This window comes from Pristiophorus japonicus, chromosome 17 (assembly GCF_044704955.1).
Source record: "Pristiophorus japonicus isolate sPriJap1 chromosome 17, sPriJap1.hap1, whole genome shotgun sequence".
Lineage (NCBI taxonomy): Eukaryota > Metazoa > Chordata > Chondrichthyes > Pristiophoridae > Pristiophorus > Pristiophorus japonicus.
In genome coordinates, this window is record NC_091993.1 from 24122696 (window position 1) to 24147726 (window position 25031).

Here is a 25031-nt window from a genome sequence, read left to right on the forward strand (position 1 = left end):
AGTAATTCGGTGCACAGGAAACGCTTTAGGACGTCCTGAGAGACGTGATAAGGCTCTATGTAAACACCACAAAGAAAAGACGGCAAGCATTAAATGGACAGGATCCAGAGATCCAGCTGTCGTTGAGGCAAATTGGCACTTCGTTATATATGGTATTAAAGTTATTAGTGTCCCATACATTTCACAGTGAGGAGGAGCTTCAGAGTAGAACTGTATTACTAAGCATAAGAAGTCTCTTCTCTTCCGTCAAGAGGTTTACACTCCCTTCCCATGGATGTGTTCCACTGATTGAAGCACTGAAGCCACTGGTCACCACTCAAAGTAAGACTTATGTAATGCCTTGACTGCTATACCTACTGAAGGGGAGGAGAAGGAGGAGGAGGAGGAAAAGGATTGTAAACTTGGTGGTGGATCAGGATTTGTTCAAAATGATAAACCAATGAAACCTGCATTTAAGCGATCTGACTCAAGCATGATCGAAATGTTTTTTTTAAATATAAGAACCAGCTTCAGTTGGGCTTTGCCTCAAACACACAAAAAAAAGGTTGCTATGATGGTTAAATGATGTGCATTGCGTGATATCAATTGTATCATACAGGCCAGAGGGCTAAGGCTCGATATCCGCCTGTGCTGAGTTAGCAGGGGGGGGGCAGCAGGAAAGCTGCTCAATTGGGCCTTAGTACCCCTTCTGCAGAGGTAAAAAAAAAAAGAGGGGGAAGAAAAATCAGCCAGGCCTGCGGCTGCGATTCACTCACTCGTGCTGACACCTGCCGATATCTGCAGCCAGAGCACGCGCAGTCGAGTACCGTGCACTGAACGTGGCCACCTGGGCCCGAAAGCAGAGCGCATGATGCCGGTGAAACAGTTGCCTCCTGCGAAAGAAAGCCATCTAAACAGGTTTGGGGGAGGCAAAGGGAGAAAAAAATTCAATGACTGGGCGGAGCAAGACTGGGTCCAAAACAAAGGATCAGGGTACAGGTTTTTAAGGGCACATAAATTGCTGCAGTGGCCGACTTGGTATAAAACATTTACGTCAGCATTCTGCACTGATCACGTGCCCGACTGCACAGTGCCTTCATTTGCTGCACCATCCCCACCCCCACCAGACCATTTTAAACCTTACTGCAGGTACAGAGCCTTTACAGAAATGTTGGGAATGATTATGTGCGACCATTTATGGAAGGCGGTCAGAGATGATGTTGATAAAGGCTTGACTATCAATTTAATCTGATGAGTGCTTGGCTTTAAATACTTATTTTCTCCACTACTCACCTCAGCTCCAGCGTTAAGTCGAGCCGGTTCCTGTCTGCTGCGGTTTGACCTCCTAACCCCATAAACATCTGGATATTCTTCCCACATCTGCAATATAAACAGACCATCATAAGGCCTGCACCCTCCCACCACTTTAATTATGCTAGAATTTATAATAAAAAAAAAAATTATCAAAAACACGTCTTAGTTAGAATATTATTGTAGACAAAAACACTGTTTAAAGTAGGATTTATTTTTGTAAATGGCTTTGAAAAAGTCCTATTTAAAACTATTTATATCTTCAAGTAAAACAGTTCTACTATGAACACAAAGGTGTGACAACAACTGTTGTACATACAGATGTGCTTCAGGGATCCAAATAACTTTAAGAAAATCCACAGAACAATATACTTGTCAAATACTTACAGACTGTATAGGAAAAAATGCCCTGCAGCCAATAAACTTTAACACTGTGTTCTACTCTCAGAAAATTGCTACCATCACTAGTACGCTGTGATACAGCTCAAAATGTCCTCCCCAGACTCAACCCAAGATCTGTGACTGTATCAGCAACTGGTCGCAGTACAAAGCTATCGCCCCTGCCGTTATGTTTCACTGACGACCTCAGTTTGGGGGGGGGGGGGGGGGGGGGGGGGGGGGGAAACGGCTGCAGCGTAACGAAAATCTCGGAACTTCTCTGGAATCCTAGTGACGGCACTGCAACATGCTGCTGGACAAAGGGCGAGAGCGCGCGCGGATCACCTCAAAATATTCCTGGGACTATTTCCTGTTTTGAAAACACGCAATCTTGCTCGGTGATCTTTCAGGCACACACCACGGTGTTCAATCCCTTTTCTAGCTTCGAGAATAACACCCCTCCTCTTCTGTCCGGATCAAACCCTCGGAGAGACCGACTAACTTCGTGGTATTAAATTTGCAGTGTAGGATAGTTGCTGAAGCTTCTCCTCGCAACGCATGTGACAAGAAGTCCATGAGGTCATGCAAATTCTAACCCCCCCCCCCCACCCCACCGACCCCCCAGTCTTCATCCCCCAAAACACGTTGCCTGTAATTTCTAAAACCAACTTCCAGAGAGCAGGGGTTTTCATTCCATGATTAAGAAACCGATGTGACGGGCCAAAGCTCATAGTGCCGGACACCATCAAAATTGAAGGAGTGGATGATAATGCAAGTCAAAGTCATAGTTGGATGACACCAAACTTGGGTTTCAAATGCCTGTGCATTATCGGAAGAAGGAAAGACGGAACAAGCCATTCCATTGGAGAACGAAGGGAATCAAACTATACTGTTCCCACCAATCCCACTCCAGGGATTTGAGCATCTAAATCTAGGCTGACACTCCAGTGCAGTGCTGAGGGAGCGCTTCATTGTCGGAGGTGCCGTCTTTCGGATGAGGCATTAAACCCGAGGCCCCGTCTGCTCTCTCAGGTGGACGTAAAAGATCCCGTGGCTCTATTTCGAAAAAGCAGAGGAGCTATCCCTGGTGCCCTGGCCAATATTTATCCCTCAATCAACATAACAGAAAAAACTGTTACTCTGGTCATTATCACATTGCTGTTTGTGGGAGCTTGCTGTGCGCAATTTGGCTGCTGCGTTTCCCACATTACAACAGTGACTACACTCCAAAAGTACTTCATTGGCTGTAAAGAGCTGAGACGTCTGGAGGTCGTGAATGGCACTATATAAAAATGCAAGTCTTTCTTTCCTTGAATGCTTTTACTGCGAGTGAGGAGCAACATGGAGTAAATGCACACCAGTGAAAAGCTGGAACAGTGGAAAAAAATCACCAAGACAACAATCAAAGATGGTGTCATTTCTTGTGATAAACATGGTTTTGAGATTAATTAGAGGCAGGACCATGCTTTGGAAAGCCCCCTCCCCCCCCACCACGCGACAATTTTCCACCATCAACTTATGCCCACTAGAAACTGGGTTGCCCAGGTAAACTACCTTCACAGAGAAGACTTACAGAACCGCCAGAAACATTAATTAGCCATTTACTTGAGTGCTGTTTGTAGGGTGTTATTGGTACAGAATAGTTGTGTTTGCCTATGTTACACTGAACTACAAAAATTAATTGGGTGAAGCGGTTTAAAACATTTCAACCCGATAAGGGGACAGAGAAATACAAGTATTATTTGAAGGCGGCCCTCAAGATTCATTATTGATTTAGCAATTACCATTTCAATCCGATAAGGGGACAGAGAAATACAAGTATTATTTGAAGGCGGCCCTCAAGATTCATTATTGATTTAGCAATTACACTAGTAAAATCACTTTACAAAGTACACATGTGGAACATTAAATAGCTTAAGTTTTATTTTGGTCAATTCTGAAGTCAGAATTCCAAATATCCATATTCATAGTTCAAATTTCATCCATATAGCTGATTTACAGCTATAATCAGCATCACAAGGTCGCATTACAATAGGGCACAGCAGTACTGCCCCACTTACTTAATATACTAAGCATGACTTTTTCCCCCATCTCCTCCCCTCTTGCGAAGATGCCAACTCTCCGAGATATGGTTCCATGGTGGGGTGGGGTGGGGTGGGAGGGGGTAGGGGGAGAACCATAATTATATGGCAGCTCACCCAAGTGGTTATTCTTCATGCGAGAGCCTAGCCATGTGAATGTCAGCTGGCTATCCAACTGTGGGGGGGCATCAGAGAGTTTCTCCCAAATTCCATACATGCGTACTTTCCAGTCGGGGACCAGTGTGTAACTAGATGCGGGAGCTGGGTCCGATGAGAATCCTTTCTCTTGTCCAATTGCTGTAGCCAATTGCAGCACCTCAACCCTGAGAGATTTCTTTGATCAGACCGTTGCTTTCCTTCCTTCAGGATTTATTTGTGCTTCCAGCACTGAAAGCAATCAAACGCACGCGATGGTCGTACTTACTGAGCGAGAGTCATGCCAGTTCTAGCTGGCACGGTCATGACATTGAACTTTCAGCTGGGGTCAGGACAAAGATCATAGATATTGGGAGAGCAGAATGTGCCCAGTGAGCTTACAGTAGACAGGGAATGCAACTCCTGGTCGACAGGGAGACAGCATAAAGGGGTGGGAGAGGCAGAAAAGGGGTATTGAGATTCTTCACGCCCCCCCCAAAAAAAACATACTTCCAAGCTCCCTATAACTTGTCGATTGGACAGTCCCATTTTTGAATGGGCTTCCCAAAGATTTCCACAATGTGTAAGAGCACAATTTGGTTTCTCAAATCATTCTTTCTATTTCCTTCAGTGTCCCACGATATGGCAATGTTAAGTACCGAGATTTTCAATCAATTTTCACAAGCAGCAAAGCAAACCCCAGCCTCAAGTAACCTTCCCCCTGAATGCGACGAATTACAATCCTATTGCTATACCGTACTTTTTATTGGGACATCCATAAATAATGCACAGAAAGACACTTCTAGCCTTCTACCAAAGGGCATGAGCTTGCATACCTAAATTATATTAAAGGAAACAACCTCCCATTTATTTTTAAACGGTACCTTTTTTACATCAGCTATCCTCTCCTTCTTACTCAATGGCTTGTCCTTGCTCTCTGTGGCAGCTTGCTGTAACTTCGAGCCCGCCGATTCGCTTTCCGATTCAGACTGAGATTCCGACGATTCCGAACTGCTGTTATTGGACTCGCTTTCCTGCTCACTCTCTGACTGGCTGCCCGACTCGGATGCCGTGGTGGAGTGGTTGGATTCTTCTGAAGCCGAGTTGCTGAGGAGCGAAGAGACAGAACATGAGCACAACCGGGTCACTCCACCAATGTTGCAGCAAAGCTGTGCGGGTGCGCAGCGGCCGGGAAGATACCGCGCAGGCTGCTCACAAGCAGTTCCCTGCAAGGTGGCCGCACAGAAAATTTAAAGCTACTGTATTGGGGGTAATGTACTGACGTGGATAGAGAACTGGTTGGCAGACAGGAAGCAAAGAGTAGGAATAAACGGGTCCTTTTCAGAATGGCAGGCAGTGACTAGTGGGGTACCGCAAGGTTCAGTGCTGGGACCCCAGCTATTTACAATATACATTAATGATTTGGACAAAGGAATTGAATGTAATATCTCCAAGTTTGCAGATGACACTCAGCTGGGTGGCGGTGTGAGCTGTGAGGAGGAAGCTAAGAGGCTGCAGGGTGACTTGGACAGGTTAGGTGAGTGAGCAAATGCATGGCAGATGCAGTATAACGTAGATAAATGTGAGGTTATCCACTGGTGGCAAAAACAGGGAGGCAGAATGTTATCTGAATGGTGACAGATTAGGAAAAGGGGAGGTGCAACGAGACCTGGGTGCCATGGTACATCAGCCATTGAAAGTTGGCATGCAGGGTACAGCAGGCGTTGAAGGAGGCAAATGGCATGTTGGCCTTCATAGCGAGAGGCTGAGTATAGGAGCAGGGAGGCCTTACTGAAGTTGTACAAGGCCTTGGTGAGGCCACACCTTGAATATTGTGTACAGTTTTGGTCTCCTAACCTGAGGAAGGACATTCTTGCTATTGAGGGAGTGCAGCAAAGGTTCACCAGACTGATTTCCGGGATGACAGGACTGACATATGAAGAAAGACTGGATTGACTAGGCTTATATTCACTGGAATTTAGAAGAATGAGAGGGCATCTCATAGAAACATATAAAATTCTGCCGGGATTGGACAGGTTAGATGCAGGAAGAATGTTCCCGATGTTGGGGAAGTCCAGAACCAGGGGTCAGTCTAAGGATAAGGGGTAAGTCATTTAGGACCGAGATGAGGAGAAACTTTTTCACTCAAAGAATTCCGAACCTGTGGAATTCTCTACCACAGAAAGTTGTTGAGGCCAGTTCGTTAGATATATTCAAAAGGGAGTTAGATGTGGCCCTTACGGTTAAAGGGATCAAAGGGAATGGAGAGAAAGCAGGAATGGGGTATTGAAGTTGCATGATCAGCCATGATCATATTGAATGGTGGTGCAGGCTCGAAGGGCTGAATGGCCTACCCCTATTTTCTATGTTTCTATGCTCACACAAATTTTTTTTAGACATAACATTGCTCCTCACTCACTCATTTACAGAAGGACACAGTTCTTGTTTTCCAAGTATCCATTAGTAAGGAGAGTTAAAACCAAAAATTAAAATCTCAGCAACTGGTTAGTGAACTTGCAATCTGTGCAGAGGGTCCGTTAAGAGTGCGTGGCTCATTTTCTAGGTGATGCAAATGCAGCTTTCAAGAACTGATCACATTGAGCTGGGCAGACTGCTCTCCATGGTGAAGGGTTCAAGGACCAGACGACACACGGTAGGAGTGAGATAATGAGCCATGGAGTCAGTTACAAGAATGGCATTTTATACTATTAAAGGGCTTAATGGACAATTTCTGGAGAAAGAATAGGTTGAAGTATATGGTGCAAAAAATAAGATTTTTCTCAAAAAGCCACAGGTTTCGTGGGCCAATTGAACTTTCCCTGATGCCCGTAGGTCAGTGGTATCCTGATTTCCCCTCCCCCCACCGCTCTTCTTCTTGGAAAGTTGTTGACCTGTGGTACAGATCCAAAGGTGCTTGCAGCCCCCTGGAATCTTGCTCAAGTGGCCCTTCCTCCTCCACTGAGCCACATAGTGTCAGCTAGTGGGTAACACACTCGCCTCCGAGTCAGAAGGTTGTGGTTTCGAGTCCCACTCCAGAGGCTTGAGCACAAAAGTCTAGGCTGACACTCCCGGTGCAGTGCTGAGGGAGCGCTGCACTGTCGGAGGTGCCGTTTTTCGGATGAGATGGTAAACTGAGGCCCCACCTGCCCTCTCTGGTGGACATAAAAGATCCCGTGGCACTATTTAGAAGAGCAAGGGAGTTCTCCCCGGTGTCGTGTCCAATATTTATCCCCCGATCAACATAACAAAAAGAGATTACCTGGTTATTATCACATTGCTGTTTGTGGGAGCTTGCTTTTGCGCAAATTGGCTGCCACATTTCCCCACATTACAAGACTGACAACACTCCAAAAGTACTTCAATGGCTGTGAAGTGCTTTGAGGTGTCCGGTGGTCATGAAAGGCGCTATATAAATCCAAGTCTTTCTTTTTTCTTTCATTCAACAGTGAAGGTTGGCTGTTTTTTTGACTACGGAGGGCCACTAAGCCAAGTCATATCCAAATCGAATCCTGCCGTAACCCAACAGCAACAAAAAAGTGGCCTGGTTAAACGAGTCTGAAGGCGACAACAGATAGTGGATGTCATTTGATCTCTAGCATGGGGCAGGTGCCCAAACGCCACCGTATCATGGTCTTGTGTACAGGTAAGTGCTTTTCAGTGGCAATTCCTATATTTGGCTAGGGTTACACCAAGATACGCAAGTCCCCTCCCCCAGGAATCATGACACCACCAGATCTTATCCTGCAGACACTATCTGCATTGCAACTTTAATTCAGAATGCAGACATCAAGCTTAACCTGGATTAAATCTTCAGTGTGAAAGGGGAAACTGTGCTCAAGTTTCAAATATCATTTTTTTGCTGCAGCTGAGAGCTTAGCTTTCCTAGGAAATGATAAGTTCACACAGTGCCGAGATACTCCCACCCCGTTGAGAAAGAGACTGGATCGGTTCTGCAGCTATCGGAGCCCGGAGTCTGCACAGGAACTGGGAGCGGGAGAGAACATAAGACACGCAACATGGGGAATGTATGCGAGAAGCAGCAGAAAGAACATACTAGGAAAGAGGTGAGGAAGAGAGTTAGAAAAAGAGTGGGGAAAAATCAGACACAGGAAAAATGTGTAGGAAAAAGGACAGAAAAAATGGAAGGCAAACAGAGAGAGAGACTGGGACAAACAGCGGCACAGTTACAGGGAGAGTTCTTATTTTTGTCCATCAGCCATGAAATGAGAAATCAAGTAGCTCATGGTTTAAAAATGAATAGGCCTCAATAGATTTGAGACCATTTTAGTTCTATTTGGAAGGACATTGCTTTTATCAATGACATAATGCTGGAGAAAGGGACAGGAACAGGGGAAACACTGCCAGGGAAAAGCGCGAAAGATAGAAGCTGCTGAGACTGTTTGGTTGCAGTTCCCACTTGGCACTAGGATTCAAAATTCAGCACTGAAGAGCCGAAGGTTTTCCGTGGATGGTCGTCTCTTGATATTTGGGACGCCGCAGAGTTCAAAGAACACAAGTGCATGCCACAAAGTTGACTCCGATTTAGCAATCTGACATGGGGAGAGAGGTCATAATGGTGGGCCTGGGAATCACAATTGTTGTGGTGGTGCAAGAGAGGCTGCAATTTGGACACTTGTGTGTGTGTGTGTGTGGGGCGGGGGGGGGGGCAGAAATCAAGTTTGCTGAACCTCTGCAGGACAGCTCCAAACAACGCAGAACTAACATGGGCAAGTTTCATGCCAAGGACCCAACATTCCTTTCCTCACCATTCCAAATAGCCCCAAATATCACCATGGCCACTTGTGTATATTGCAACGAGTCAACCTCCCACGGTGTTTCACACAGCGCCAAGTTTAGTCTTCAGCTGAAGCAGTTAGATGGAGGGAGAATTGGACCAAGCATTCAGACCTTCATCAATCCCCGAAGGCATATATTCTGTCCTTATTTTCATATATTTTGATTAAAGTGAAAATGCAAGTACACGTCAGAATACACATTAGAAGAATTGATTTTTTAAATCGGTAACATGTTTACACCAGTTTTTGTTTTGGAGGAATATGCAGATTGAAGCATGCAACCTCCAAGATACAAGATTTCTAATAAATCTTAGCAGGATGTCGTCATCTAAACCACGGCGTTGCAAAATACAGTCTGCGGACCACACGCAGGCCTGACAAGACAGGTAAGCCATTGCTTTTTGCCTACATTTCACAAGCACTGGTTTCTGCGGTTTGAATTTCATGGGCCTGGAGGTTTGGAAAGGGGCTGTTCTTAGCACTCGCCTCATTGGTGGACAGATCCTAAATCAGTCGGTCAGCTTCAGTTACTCAAGGTACCTACCAATCAATGGAAGCATTTGATTTAATCTTTGCACATGGCCCCACCCCGAGGGTCCATCTATGCTGTCCACAAAGTCAGGACCGTGCTGACCTGAACAATGCTGCGTTCTTGTATTGCGCCTGTACTTCAGCTACTGTACGGATTTGTAGCTGGCAATATTTCAGTTATACTTTCAACATTTGTGGATGACCCCAAATTGGGAGGTGTAGATAACACAGGAGGACAGCGACAAATACAGGAAAATATGAAGAAACTTGCAGAATGGATATGTCATCATCATCAGAGGCAGTCCCTTGAAATCGAGGAAGACTTGCTTCCACTCCCAAAGTGAGTTCTCTGGTGGCTGAACAGTCCAATACGAGAGCCACAGACTCTGTCACAGGTGGGACTGACATTCGTCGAGGGAAGGGGTGGATGGGGCTGGTTTGCCGCATGCTCTTTCCGCTGTCTGCGCTAATTGGCAAATTAACTTCAATTATAGTTAAGCGCGAGGTAATACATTTTGGTCGGAAAAATAAGGAGGCCACATACTCCTTGGGCAATAAGTGTCTAAATGGGACAGAGGAACAGAGGGATCTGGGGGTACAGATACTAAATCACTAAAAGTAGTGACGCAGGGTAATAAAGTAACTGAAGAAAGCAAACAAAGCAGTAGGGTTCATTTCTACAGGGACAGAATTGAAAAGCAGAGCAGTTATGTTAAACTTGTATTGAACCTTGGTTAGATCACACTTGGGAGTACTGTGAACAGTTCTGGTCTCCATATTATAAAAAGGTTAGAGGCATTGAAAAATATACAAGAAAGATTTACTAGAATGATACAGAACTGAGGGGCTATACCAGTCAAGAAAGATTGAACAGGCTAGGGCTATTTTCTCTAGAAAAAAGATGATTGAGGGATGAACTGATAGAGGTCTTTAAGATTCTGAAATAATTTAATAGGGTAGACATAGAGAAGATGTTTCCACTTAAAGGTGAGGCCAGAAAGAGGTACCATAATTATAAGATAGTGACGAATAAACCAACAGGGAATTCAGGAGAAACTTCTTTACCCAGAGAGTGGTTTGATGTGGAACTCGCTACTGCATGGAGTAGTTGAGGTGTATAGTATAGATGCATTTAAGGGGAAGTTAGATAAACACATGAGCGAGAAGGGAATAAAGGATACATTGATAGGGTGAGATGAAGATGGGAGCAGACTTGTGTGGAGCATGAACACTGGCATGGACATGTTGGGCCGAATGGCCTATTTCTGTGCTGTAAGTACTTTGTCATATATTGCCTGGCTGTGATTCCCACTCACAAACGTACAGTGGACTCTGTTGCTGGGCAGTAAATTTAATGTGCTTTGAGTGTGAGCAGAATATCCACACTTAAAATGATAAAGTGATGGATTCCACTGACTTCCTGTGCATTTCTGAAATGGGCTTTGATACCCTACTGGAGCTCTAATCTAGTGTCACGGTAAAGGGGTGTGTCCTTTGGGGACAGCTGCTCTTTGTAGTCAAGCCAGAACCTGACTTTGGAGTTACGCTGTTGCTTTTACTGGTTTATCTTTGGATCAGAAGGTTAAGGATGTCTCGGAGCGGGTGCAGGACATTTTCAAGGGGGAGGGTAAACAGCCAGTTGTTGTGGTGCATATAGATACCAACGATATACGTAAAAAACAGGATGAGTTCCTACAAGACGAATTTAGGGAGCTAGGAGCTAATTTAAAAAGTAGGACCTCAAAAGTAGTAATCTCAGGACTACTACCAGTGCCACGTGCTAGTCAGAGTAGGAATCGCAGGATAGCTCAGATGAATACGTGGCTTGAGGAGTGGTGCACAAGGGAGGGATTCAAATTCCTGGGACATTGGAACTGGTTCTGGGGGAGGTGGGACCAGTACAAACCGGATGGTCTGCACCTGGGCAGGATCTGTTCCTGTGGACTGGAGGGTAGCTAATGTAACACCACATTTTAAAAAGGGAGGGAGAGAGAAAGCGGGTAAATATAGACCGGTTAGCCTGACATCAGTGGTGGGGAAAATGTTGGAATCAGTTATTAAGGATGAAATAGCAGCGTATTTGGAAAGCATGCGACAGGATCAGTCCAAGTCAGCATGGATTTATGAAGAGGAAATCATGCTTGACAAATCTTCCGGAATTTTTTGAGGATGTAACTAGCAGAGTGGACAAGGGAGAACCAGTGGATGTGGTGTATTTGGACTCTCGAAAGCCCTTTGACAAGGTCCCACACAAGAGATTGGTGTGCAAAATCAAAGCACATGGTATTGGGGGTAATGTACTGACGTGGCTAGAGAACTGGTTGGTAGACAGGAAACAGAGAGTCGGGATAAACGGGTCCTTTTCAGAATGGCAGGCAGTGACTAGTGGGGTGCTGCAGGGCTCAGTGCTGAGACCCCAGCTCTTTACAATATACATTAAAGATTTAGATGAAGGAATTGAGTGTAATATCTCCAAGTTTGCAGATGACACTAAACTGGGTGGCGGTGAGAGCTGTGAGGAGGACGCTAAAAGGCTTCAGGGTGATTGGACAGGTTAGGCGAGTGGGCAAATGCATGGCAGATGCAGTATAATGTGGATAAATGTGAGATTATCCACTTTGGGGGCAAAAACACGCAGGCAGATTATCTGAATTATGGCAGATTAGAAAAAGGGGAGGTACAACGAGACCTGGGTGTCATGGTTCATCAGTCATTGAAAGGTGGCATGCAGGTACAGTGGGCGGTGAAGGTGGCAAATGGTATGTTGGCCTTCATAGCTAGGGGATTTGAGTATCGGAGCAGGGAGGTCTTACTGCAATTGCACAAGGCCTTGGTGAGGCCTCACCTGGAATAGCGTGTTCAGTTTTGGTCTCCTAATCGCAGGAAGGACGTTCTTGCTATTGAGGGAGTGCAGCAAAGGACTGATTCCCAGGATGGCGGGACTGACATATGAGGAGAGACTGGATCAACTGGGCCTTTATACACTGGAGTTTAGAAGGATGAGAGGGGATCTCATAGAAACTTGTAAGATTCTGACGGGACTGGACAGGTTAGATGCGGGAAGAATGGTCCCGATGATGTGGAAGTCCAGAACCAAGCGATACAGTCTTAGGATAAGGGGTAGGCCATTTAGGACTGAGATGAGGAGAAACTTCTTCACTCAAGAGAGTTGTTAACCTGTACAATTCCCTACCGCAGAGATGCTGATGCCAGTTCATTGGATATATTCAAGAGGGAGTTAGATATGGCCCTTACGGCTAAAGGGATCAAGGGGTATGGAGAGAAAGCAGGAAAGGGGTACTGAGGGAATGATCAGCCATGATCTTATTGAATGGTGGTGCAGGCTCGAAGGGCCGAATGGCCTACTCCTGCACCTATTTTCTATGTTTCTATGTTAAGGGTTGAGCCACCATTCAGGGCTCGAGCACGTAATTCAGGTCGACACTCCAGTACAGTGCATAAGAAATAGGAACAGGAGTAGGCCACCCGGCCCCTCGAGCCTGCTCCGCCATTCAGTAAGATCATGGCTGAACTGATCGTGGACTCACCTCCACTGTCCCGCCCGCTCCGCATAACCCTTTATCTCCTTATTGTTTAAGAAACTGTCTGTTTGGGTCTTAAATTTATTCAATGTCCCAGCTTCCACAGCTCTCTGAGGCAGTGAATTCGACAGATTTACAACCTTCAGAGAAGAAATTTCTCCTCATCTCGGTTTTAAATATGCAGCCCCTTATTCTAAGATCATGCCCTCTAGTCCTCGTCTCCCCCATCAGTGGAAACATCCTCTCTGCATCCACCTTGTAGATAATCTTAAACGTTTCGATAAGATCACCTCTCATTCTTCTGAATTCCAATGAGTAGAGGCCCAACCTGCTCAACCTTTCCTCATAAGTCAACCCCCTCATCCCCGGAATCAATCTAGTGAACCTTCTCTGAACTGCCTCCAAAGCAAGTATATCCTTTCGTAAATATGGAAACCAAAACTGCACGCAGTATTTCAGGTGTGGCCTCACCAATACCTTATATAGCTGTAGCAAGACTTCCCTGCTTTTATACTCCATCCCCTTTGCAGTAAAGGCCAAGATACCATTGCTGGAGGCCCTTCAAATACCATGCTAAACCAAATCTCGCCCACTTGATCCAGTGGTTTAGACAGATGTTAACCATCCCATGATGCTATTGAAAGAAAATGAGGGAAGCTTCTGCCAGTGTCGTGAACTGACATTCCTTCCTCAATCAGATGATCAGATCAGCCATGATCTTATTGAATGGCGGAGCAGGCTGGAGGGGCCATTTGGCCTACTCCTGTTCCTAATTCTGGTTATGTTCATTCATACTACACCCTCAATGTCGCTGGAAGAGGGTCCAACTCAGCAGTGGCCCTGAAGTTGCAGTATAATTCTAAAGTTCGATGAAACCTGGCGTGAGGCAAATGTTGCCATACCCCCATGCAAGAGGCACTCTCAAACCACCTGGGCCTGACATTATACAGAGCGATTGTCCAGTGCAGTGTCAATCCGTCCATGTGTTGGGAGGTAAAACTATCCAATCAAAATCCAGGCGACAGAATAATCCTTGACATCAAAACTTTAAAGAATGTTTCAAAAGGCATTTGAATGACAAGTTTAATCATGGTACGAGCAGTTTGGATAAGAGTAAATGGGGAGAAACGGTTTCCACTGGCAAGAGGGCCGGTAAACAGAAGCTACGGATTTAAGAGAACTTGCGGGGGAAATGAGGAGACAACTTGTTTTAACGCAGCGAGTTACGATAATCTGGAATGCACTGCTGAAAGGATGGTGGAATCAAAAGGGAATTGGATATATACTTAATGGGGGAAAATTTACAGGACTACGGGGAAAGAGCAGTGGATTGGGACTAATGTGGATAACTCCAGCAAAGAGCTGACGCAGACTCGATGGGCCAAATGGCCTCCTGTGCTGCATCATTTTGTTAATAAACCCTGAGTGCTCAGTGCCCAAAAGATGCTGCTCTCCACACTCGCAACTCATTTAAAATTTACTCACTGTGGATAGACCACTGCGCCTGCACAGAGTTCTCTTGAGGCGCGCAAATTCGAACTGGAGCCAGGCAGAAGCAGCAAACTACTGCCTGGGGCTGGAATCTACAAGCGGTCATCTGAGACAAGGGGCTCTTTTATCTATGCGCCCTTAATAGAAAAGCTGCAACTTATCTGGTGATATACTGGACTGGAAGTAGAGATCCATTTGGTTTATTTGCTCATAAATACATTGCCAGGAAGTGGCTTAGTCACTCGTGAGGAGGAGTGAACTCCAGTGGCAACTCCCACACATAGATACACAATTACAAATGCAGTATGATGCATTTTAGATAAAAACAAAGCGAAGCAGGGAATCTTGACATGCAATTTAAGGGCAAATTGAGGGAAATCACTTTTCCTTGCAGAAGCAGGATCCAAACCCTGCTATTCAGACTCCGCATCTCAATTTACTGATTAAGAGCGCGACTCTCAGGGGGCGGGGGAATTAACGCAAACTGAGGTACGTGTGTATTATGTTAAAATATTAACTAAGCGTAAGCAATCTGTATCAAAATAGCCAAGCCCCAGAAGACTGTCATTATTTTGCACAAGGCACTGAAGTAATTTTCCAAATAGCGTCAGTGGCACCAACGTGTGTGAGTGTGCGGGGGGGGGGGGGGTGGGGGAGAATTAATTCTGGGTTAACAAAATGCTCCCCCGTCTCCAACACAGCTCGAGAAGAGAGAAGATTTTCTATTTGCAATGGAATCACAAGCAAATAATTTATAATTGTGCTACAGAGAGTGAACAGAGGGAGTCTATCCCGTGAATAACTCCTTACAAGATCAAGACAAACTCGGGGGGTGGGGGGGAGGTTAAAAAGAAATGGCATTCTCCAAACTCCCTTTCTTGTATTATGAATGCATTTACTACACAAATCATGCCTCTCTGAACTGATGTTTTAACAGTCCCACGGACCTGGGCCAATGCCATTATCTGCCGTGGTCAATTTACCCACAGTTTAGATATTTCAGTTATACTTGGGAGGATCAGAATCAAGAATCAGATTTTCTTAAAAAAAATCAAGGTTCCAGTAGCAGAGATGGCACTGCAGTATTGGAGCAGATGGGCCTGATAATTAGGTTTTTTTATGTAGAGGTACACAAACTGAACTGATGCTTGAGGCCATACTTTGTTTTGACTAAATAGCATGGTAAAACATGATTATATTAAAAAACTGCCACAAATATAAATGCCACAGCTATAAACCTGCTGCAGATTCTCACCATAATTAAAACAAAATGTAACAAAAACAAATTTGGAGTCAATCTTCAGAGTCAAGCCAGTCTAGATTTTGCCTTTTTTCTCTCTCCAAATTAAGGTCATACAGGAATATAGAATATATATTCATTCAAAATAACTTGATATCCAGTGTTAAAATATTATTGAAATTAAATTATTAGTTCAAACACCCTGCACAATGGAAAAATCAGTCAGGGTTCTCCCCTGATCACGATCCGAGTGATTCCTGTTGTAGTGAGTGAGGGAGAGGAGATGAGGATGCAGACTGATATTGAAACAGGTTTCGGTCTAAGAAATTAAAACTGAGTTAACAGCGTTTCCTCACCCGCTTCTAAAGCACAGAGCAGTCAATTTTAAAAATCAGGTCCATACATCCCAAAATATTTCACTCGTATTATGACAAGAAGTGCAGCAGTCTGGTCAAATTCAACCCAAAAGCACAAAGCCAGTATATCTGAAAGAGTTAATTGTGGAATCATATACACAATGTAATCATTATTCCCACAAATAATATTCTTTACAATGCAGGCATTCTGATCCTTCTACACAAAGAATACTGGAAAAATTAGTCACTTCAGTCCACAGGAAATATCGGAGACGTTTTCATTGCGCAGAAGAATCTCATTATATCAGAAGTTTGAAATTATTTTGATACAATGTAAATAACATTCTGATTTTTAGCTCTCCGCCAAGTGCAGGCAAAACAGAACACAGAATAGCTAGCAGCCAAAATGCCCTCTGGTGACAGGAACAGGCACAGCACAACACTGCATGGGGCCAGCAGATGCTCAACTCTGCCCTGATTAGGATTAATTGCTTTTTAGAAGAAACAAAATATTTATTGAAGCGCTGAATCTGTGGAGGGATCAATGGTGCCTTTATAGATATAATGATTTCAACAGATCGCAAGAACAGCCTCCATTAAATTGATCATAAACTGAATTTCTCTTAAAAAAAAATTCACTGCCCAAGTTAAATAAACATTGTACGACGATTTACTGTTTGAATAAATTTACAACAAACATTTAATAAAGGTTCATTCAAGCTGTAATGTTTAAAAGCGTCTCTCATTTTCCCACAAATGTCACACCAATGATAACCCTGATACACTATACATGATAACCCTGATACACTATAGCAGGTCTGGCTGTTTCTTTCAATCACTACAAGATGGCAGCACTGGAACTCAAACTGCTAGTTCCAGAAAGTTCCATGGATCTTGGTACTTTGCCAAATCCGCTCGCCATTTTAAAGCATTCTACTTCCACCATCTCAGAGCAACATCACTATCCAATCAACAGAGTGAAGGACTCCTTTTGAAACGATGTATGGAAGGTTAAAATAAAAGTGACTCCAACAGCCAACTCCTTGGACCAACAAGGCATCCACGAACCCTCCCATCCTAACCTTTTTAATCCTCTCTATGTAGTTTATATGGCTTACTTTGTTAACACAATAATAGTCTAATGCCTTTCATACCCAAGGCTCACTTGAGGGAGGAACAAGCTTAGTTGGTGATGCTCTCTCTTACAGGCCAGATCGACAATGCATCCCCTCTGCTCCTGACAATACTCGTTTGCCCAAACAATCAGTCTTAATGTGTGATCCTCAACAGAGGAGGATGAGCAATCTTGACTGCTGGAACCCCAGTGGCACATAGGGGGTAACACTGTCAAAAAAATTGGATCAACTAGGCTTCTATTCACTGGAATTTAGAAGAATGAGGGGATCTCATAGAAACATATAAAATTCTGACAGGATTTGACAGGTTAGATGCAGGAACAATGTTCCCAATGTTGGGGAAGTCCAGAACCAGGGGTCACAGTCTAAGGATAAGGGGTAAGCCATTTAGGACCGAGATGAGGAGAAACTTCTTCACTCAGAGAATTGTGAACCTGTGGAATTCTCTGCCACAGAAAGTTGTTGAGGCCAGTTCGTTAGGTATATTCAAAAGCGGGTTAGATGTGGCCCTTACAGCTAAAGGGATCAAGGGGTATGGAGAAAAAGCAGGAATGGGGTACTGAAGCTGCATGATCAGCCATGATCATATTGAATGGTGGTGCAGGCTCGAAGGGCCAAATGGTCTACTCCTGCACCTATTTTCTATGTTTCTATCAGATTTTAACTTTAGCACCAGGCATTGCCAATATGGAAGTGAACTATTCAAATCAGAGATTACAGATTCTATCCATCTCCATGTTCAGTTATCAGTACAGACACCACAATTTCCCTCAGTATCCTGCATCTAGGGGAGGGGGTGGGAGGGAGGCAAAGAGGAAAAAAAATCATCCACGATTCCCATTATCACACAGCTGCCCAGTGATCTCTGCTGGAAACGGCCAAAGTGCGAACTTTGATTAATAGGACTGGGCTCAGCTGTGATGCCCCTTGTGTCGAACAGCAGACGGGCGCGCGCGATCTAGGGCTCACACATTAAGACTGGTCACTTGACGAACCAGTGTCTTCAGGAGCAGAGAGGAGAAAGCACTAAAATGACATCCATTATGGAGGAGCATAAAAGCCCCAAATCACTGTGCATGCAGCACCACGTTCATCCAATAGTTGCCTAGAGACAATTAGTGAACTATTTTTTAAGGAATAGATAATTCAGTGCAAAAATGTTGAGGGTGTACGTCATACACATCAAGGAATAACTTGAGTAAACTGGAAGCAGCACCTGAAATGACAGCCAATGCTCCCTGAATGGGTAGTAATGAACTTTTGAGCGGTCTGGTCTTAATTGTACCAAACATTTCCTTTAATTCTATGCAAATTTTTAAATAACTGATATTATACCCATTTTAAATTCAGCATTTTTGGCACAAATGGCATTATTTTATTAAAATAAATTGGAAGTCCAATGTAATACTCCTCCAACAGTCTTTACCAGCTCAACATAGACCAGAAGGGTTCCAGGATCAAACCCCCACACCCGGCATCAGTCGATCTTATACCAACCACCTTGGGGTGCATAAATAAAACCAGAAACAGGAGAATCTCTAATGGTTGCCCGCTCAAAATAAAGTTGCATTTATTACGAGTCAGGTCCAAGGAACAATAAACACAAATTCAGAACTCAATGAGAATGGCTTTGCTCTTCCACCAGTAGGGTTTGGGTTGATTATGCTGGGCTTTAGACTCAGATCACATTTCACCATACATAGGTTTAAGACTGCAATGTTATACAAGGGTTGAATTTTGCTGAGATGTTTTATAGAAACATTAGAATTAAATGGAATTGGAATGGTTGTTAAAGTACTGCAAAATGTAGAGTTACTTGATTTAAAGGCCCAATCACAACCATTACCAAAAAGATACTGGTTTATGAAAGGAACCCCAACAATGTTGCTATTTATGACATAATTTAGATGATATCTATGTGCAGTGTTCTGTAGGCCCTGCACAAGCTCACTACACAATTACTGGGCCTTTAAGGTAGTAAAAAGGCCCAAGATGCTTCACAGGAGCATAAGCAGAAAAAAAGGCTCAATACTAGGGGGACACAAGAGGAATGTCAACATCCAAAGGGTGATAAAAATGTCCAAGAGAGGGCACAAGGTTCAGAGGGCAATGAGAGTTCAGTGGACAGCTCAGTGCATTGCTCGAGAGAGAGAGAGGAATTGAGTGGTATGGTGGGAAGGCGTGTACTGAATCAAAAAGGGAAGTGCTGGGGGGGTCTGAGCTTTTTACGATTTCAACAAGTTTGTATTTCCATATTATTTTTGTATGCAGATATTTTAAGGTGGAATGGCCATTTCCCTGATCTGCAAGAGAACACAATTGCACATTGCAAGGCTCGGGTTTGAAAAGTTCTGCTGTCTTATTGTGAATCTTTCCATCCTCCCCTCTCCCTCCAACAATGCACCATGATGGATTTCATCTGCACTTTGCTTAATATTTCCAACCAGCTCAAGTTGCCTGATTTGTATACACAAAAGCATGTAAACACATTTTATGCTTCATAGAAAACCTATTGCACAATTGTTCAAAAACAGTAAACAATGGAAGGCTGCTTAATCGCATGAATAGCCTCAATTTGTTATTGCACATCTTTCTACATTTTCTGGTTGGTGACCGATTCGAACCCTCTACTATTTCAACCCACATTATAAATTCTAGAGCTCGAACCATCCAGGTTTCATGTATTGTTTTCTACATTACAATTGCGCGCTGCTTAGCAGTAATTTGCCGTAATAGAGGGATGTGGCTCTCATACCAGTGTATGCATTGTTAAATACTAAAAACATACATTTAATTAAAAGAAACACTGGGGAATAAAGATTTACTGCCCAACATGGTATGAAACATTTCAACGGGGGAAAAAAAGAACTTTCCAACCAGATGCAGAACCACAAAGAAAATAGGGTGAAAAAGCAGAGGAAACTGGGTAGCGGGGATAATCTCAGAATTTGAAGGGGCTAAAGGAGGTACATCACCCATGCTAAACAAAGTGCAGGTCCTTGTGGGGGGTATGGGGAGGGAGGGAGAAGTAATGACTTGTTCCCTTCACTCTCTTCCCCCGCACAGCCCCCCACCCCCGCCCCCCCCCGCCACAGTGGTTGCACTTATTTTTCCACTGTCCCCCTGCCTTATTAAACCATCAATGATCATATAATCTCCACTGTGAATCAGTAACACTTTTAGCTCGTAAATTGTTTTTCCCATTTACAAGATCTCACTCAAAACTGAAGAAGACACTCTGCAAAGAACATCAACTTGTATTTATAGAGCGCCTTTGAAAAGTCCCAAGTCCCTTCACACAAGTATTGGGATTTTTTTTAAATTGACACCGATCCGCACAAGGAGAAATTAGGACAGGTGATCAAAAGCTCGGTCAAAGAGGTAGGTTTTAATGAGCGGCTTGAAGGAGGAGTGGTAGAGAAACATAAAAGGAGTAGGCCCTTCAGCCCCTCGAGTCTGTTCCGCCATTCAATGAGATCATGGGTAATCTGTATCTTAACTCTATTTATCTGCCTTGTTTTCGTAGCCCTACATCGCCTTGCCAAACAACAATCTATCATTCTGTTACTCGAACCTGAAGTATAAATGCAATTCTCAGTGACAATACATGCAATTAATTACGAGTGCAAAAATTGAGTGGCAGTGCAGTGATAACAGATATAGGTTACAATGGAGTTACAATTTTGGTTGGAAAGAAAAAAAACATGTAAAAGAGTGGGACTTGGATAGAAATCTAACCCATCTGATGGAAGGAAAATCCCTTGGTCGCTGGCAGTAACAATGCTGGAATTTGGTACTTATCATTGTGGAAGCAACATTACAAGCAGTTCCCCCCACCTACGCAGGGCAACGAGGGAGCAGCCAATAAATCGTGATCTTGCAAACGTCAGACATCTCAACAAACAAGCATCAGTTTGGGTAGTATGAATCCAAAGGCCTGGTGAGCAGGGGTCCACAGTGCAAACATTACTTGCCAGTGTTACTCAAGAAAAACTACAGGACGGATAGTGTGGGAGTCGGAAAAATGTCACACTGGGGCAGGAAGGGGTGCGCTTTCAAGTTCAGGGAAGAGATACATTGTTGGAGAGAGGACAGGAAATACTCTGTCAACATCAGTTGGCCGCAATGCGAAGTGTTCCATTCCCAGGGCTAAGAGGAGTTAAAAATTCAGACAAAAGGCCAACAAAACAAAACATGGTCTAAGTTATTCTTTTACATAAAAGCGAGGACAAAGCTACAATTTATATGCACATGTATTCAACGAATTTGAGTTCGTAACTTCAACAGGTTCCGTAACTTAATGAGTTTGAGTAACAGATTGTGTTTGGCAAGGCTATGTAGGGCTACGAAAACAAGGCAGGTAAATGGAGTTAAGATACAGATTATCCATAATCTAATTGAATGGTGGAACAGACTCGAAGGGCTGAAGGGCCTAATCCTATTCTTCTGTTTAACTTACAGGATCTGTGCTCTTTTAAAAAAAAAATAACATTCAACGGTAAAGAAATCTGAAACACCCCCAATGACTCAGCTGATGAAACATACATCCCCGTATTGAACTGAGCCCCACAAAGTAGAGGATGCTGGGTCCGAGGTCGTGAATCTTAGCCAGGGTTGGCAGGAGGGTTAAAAACAATTTAGTGGTTGACAAAGGAAAAATGTTAGCCAAGGTGGTTTGCTCCTGATTGCTATCCTGCAGAAAAGTCATTAAGCCAGTGCAGGAGTAGGCTTGGCTCCACTGTCACATAGCCAGCCTCTGCTGACAAACAATAGCTTGGACGAGGTACTGGACACCTCCCATCAAACTGTACTCCAGTAAGAGTCAGAAACTTTAAGGGGAGACAAAAAAAAATAAGTTGTAGGAAGGCACAGAATGCCCCACATCTCAGTAAAATCCAAATACTATTCAAATTATCTGATGCAACAGGCTCCCAAAACAGAGTCTTACGCAGTTTTTCTTCCTGTAAACGAAGAAAGAAACATTGGTAGGAAAAATAATGGAATCCCTACTGAAGGAGAAAATTGAACATCTGTAAACCAGAAATATAATTGGCAGCATGGATTTCAAAAGGGATAGTCTTACTTGACGAACCTCATTGAATTTTAAACTGATGAACAAGATCAGAGAATGCGCAGTCAGGGGACAAGTAGCAGAATGGATAGCTAGCTGGCTTTAAGACAGAAAGCAGAGAATAGGAGTAAAAGGTAGCTATTCACAGGGGCAGAAGGTGGGTAGTGGTGTTCCACAAGGATCTCTGCTGGGACCACTGCTGTTCACAATTTATATCAATGATTTAGACTTTGGAATCAAAAATACAATTTCCAAATGACACCAATTGGGGAGGAGTCAATACTGAGAAGGACTGCAACAAAATACAGAAAGATATTAATAAACTTGAAGAATGGACATTTAATTGGCAAATTAAGTTTAACATTGATAAATGTGAGGTATTACATTTTGGTAGGAAGAATAGGGAAGGTTACATTACTTGGAGGTGAGGGTCTAGGTGGGTACAGGAACAAAGGGATTTCGGAGTACAAATACACAAATCACTAAAGAAATGCGACACAGCTTAGCAGGGCCATAAACCAAGCACTGGGGTTCATTTCTAGAGGTATAGAATTGAGAAGTGAGGAAGTTATGCTAAACCTGTATCGACCCTGGGTTAGACCACGTTTACGAGTAATGCATTCAGTTCAGGTCGCCATATTATAAAAAGGAGAGAGGCACTGGAGAGGATGCAGAGATTTACAAGGATGATACCAGAAATGTATGCCTATACATATCAGGAAAGGATGAACAGGCTGGGTCATTTTTCTCTTGAAAAAAGGCTGAGGGGTGACCCAATAGAGGTCTTTATAAAAATTATGAAAGGTTTTGATAAGAGTGGATACAGAGAGAATGTTTCCACTTGTGTGGAAGAGCATATCTAGAGGCCATCAATACAAGTCACCAAGAAATCCAATAGGGACTTCAGAAGAAACCTCTACCCAAAGAATGTGGAACTCGCTACCACAGCATGGTTGAAGTGAATAGTATATATGCATTTAAGGGGAGGCTAGACAAACATGAGGGAGAAGGGAATAGAGGGTTATGCTGATGAGAGTTAGATGAGGAAAAACGGGACGAGGCTCGAGTGGAGCATAAACGTCTGCATGGCCTGTTTCTGTGCCGTATATCCTATGTATATATAGTTATATCCAATAACATCCATCACCATCATCATAGGCAGTCCCTCAAAATTGAGGAAGACTTGCTTCCACTCTAAAAGTGAGTTCTTAGGTGACTGAACAGTCCAATATGGGAATTACAGTCTCCGTCACAGGTGGGACAGACAGTGGTTGAAGAAAAGGGTGGGTGGGACTGGTTTGCTGCACGCTCCTTCCGCTGCCTGCACTTGGTTTCTGCATGCTCTCAGCGATGAGACTCAAGGTGCGCAGTGCCCTCTCAGATGCACTTCCTCCACTTAGGCCTATAACATCAACGCCTCCCTGACAACGGAGGCAACGCGAGCCTGGAGTAGCTGGAAGGAGATTTAAACATCAGCGGCTCCCTGACAACGGAGGCAAGCTTGAGCCTGCAGCTATTATAGGTCCCAGCAAGAGGACAAAATGAGAAATAAAAAGTAATAAAATTATGACATCACAAGGATGGAGGACAGTGATTGGTTGTTGCAGATTCATTGAATCACTGAACAGGGAATTAATCTTAAAGATAGTTAATAACTGATTTAATTTGCTTCAATTGCTGATTTTTCTCATTTTAAACTTAATTTATAATTATGGTATATATTATTTAATTTTGTTTAATTATAATTAATCTTTATTATACTGATTTTACTATGTTATTTGAATTTTTTTTTAGTTTCTTCGCCCGTGTCTATCTGCGTGAGCATTTTGGCTGCCGCTTCGGACCCGAGCCGTTAACCTCTTTTTACACTTCCTTCTCGCGCTTTTTCTCTTTCCCTCAACTGTCAATATCTAACGTGTTGTAAAATTGTTGTGAAGCACCTTGGGATGTTTTACTACGTTGAAGACGCTATATAAATAAAAGTTATTTTGTAAAAATTGATGCGAGAAATGTTCAAATAAGGAAATGGGGTTGGCTGTCGTGTCCATTTTTGAACAGTTACAAAATAAGGCTGCCCGAGGACGTACCGATTAAGGCAATTAGACTCTTCAGGATATATTACCGACCTCTATTATTGTCAGGTATTGCGTTTCTCCAAGTACATTCTGACTTATTCTGCCAAGGTTGTCTTCAGAGCTATTGGAGTATGTCAAGTCTGCCAGCTACCTTGAAGTACATTGGATGTTGCAGTATTTTCCACGTATATGGAGCGGGCAGGCATTATTTTCCTTCCAACTCAAAAGGAAGTTCCTTAGCGCCTACTGTGAAGTTCAGGGAACAAATAGCAACTGCCTTAAAGTAAACCAAAAAACACCAAGAAAGAAAAGCATGTCTTTTAAAAACTAGATCCTGAGAAAAGAAATGTCATTTGGCTCATGAAACCCACTCCATCCAGTCTGTGAGATTATTTTATCAAGGACTCTCACTCCTGCTCCCCCACTTTAATAAAATTAAGTTCCTTCTCTGCCTTCCCACACCCACCAAATCCTCAAGTGTTGTAACTATCCAAAACCCCTTTTCCTCAGTTTATTCAGAAATTCTCAAATGTTTGAAATGTACCCATTTATATACTAAAAGATTCAGCACACTAGAATAATTGGGCACATGCACTGGACATGAAATATGGCGACTGAAGGCGGCAAGGCATGAATGCCAGAAACCTGGAATCAAAATAATCAACACTGGAAATCTGTGGGGTGGTAAGCCTTTGAAGAGCAGGTTAATGTTTTGGTTGAAACTCATCAGTTCTGATGCAAGATCTTCACCCAAAACGTTGGCATGTCTTTGTCTTTCAGATGGCTGACACGCATGTTGCGTCCATCATTTATCTGTCTCTAGAGCACAATGCAATTTCTGTTTGTGGAGGCAAGGTGAAGACCTACTTGGTTACTTCAGCATGTTAGATACAGCAAATAAGCAGAATC

At 43.5% G+C, this 25031-nt stretch overlaps 1 protein-coding gene across 5 annotated transcripts in view; it reads right to left on the reverse strand.

The window, feature by feature from the left end:
* The window catches only part of chd2 (chromodomain helicase DNA binding protein 2), a 109836-nt gene that overhangs the window by 74404 nt on the left and 10401 nt on the right, over positions 1-25031 (reverse strand). For 4 of the 5 annotated variants that reach the window (XM_070858484.1, XM_070858487.1, XM_070858486.1 and 1 more), the window contains exons 3-4: positions 4769-4991; positions 1273-1359 (exon numbers count right to left, since the gene is read on the reverse strand). In XM_070858484.1, the coding sequence (XP_070714585.1) occupies positions 1273-1359; positions 4769-4991 (310 nt within the window). The remainder of the gene's footprint in view (positions 1-1272; positions 1360-4768; positions 4992-25031) is intronic. The other variant, XM_070858485.1, reaches the window with a different exon arrangement.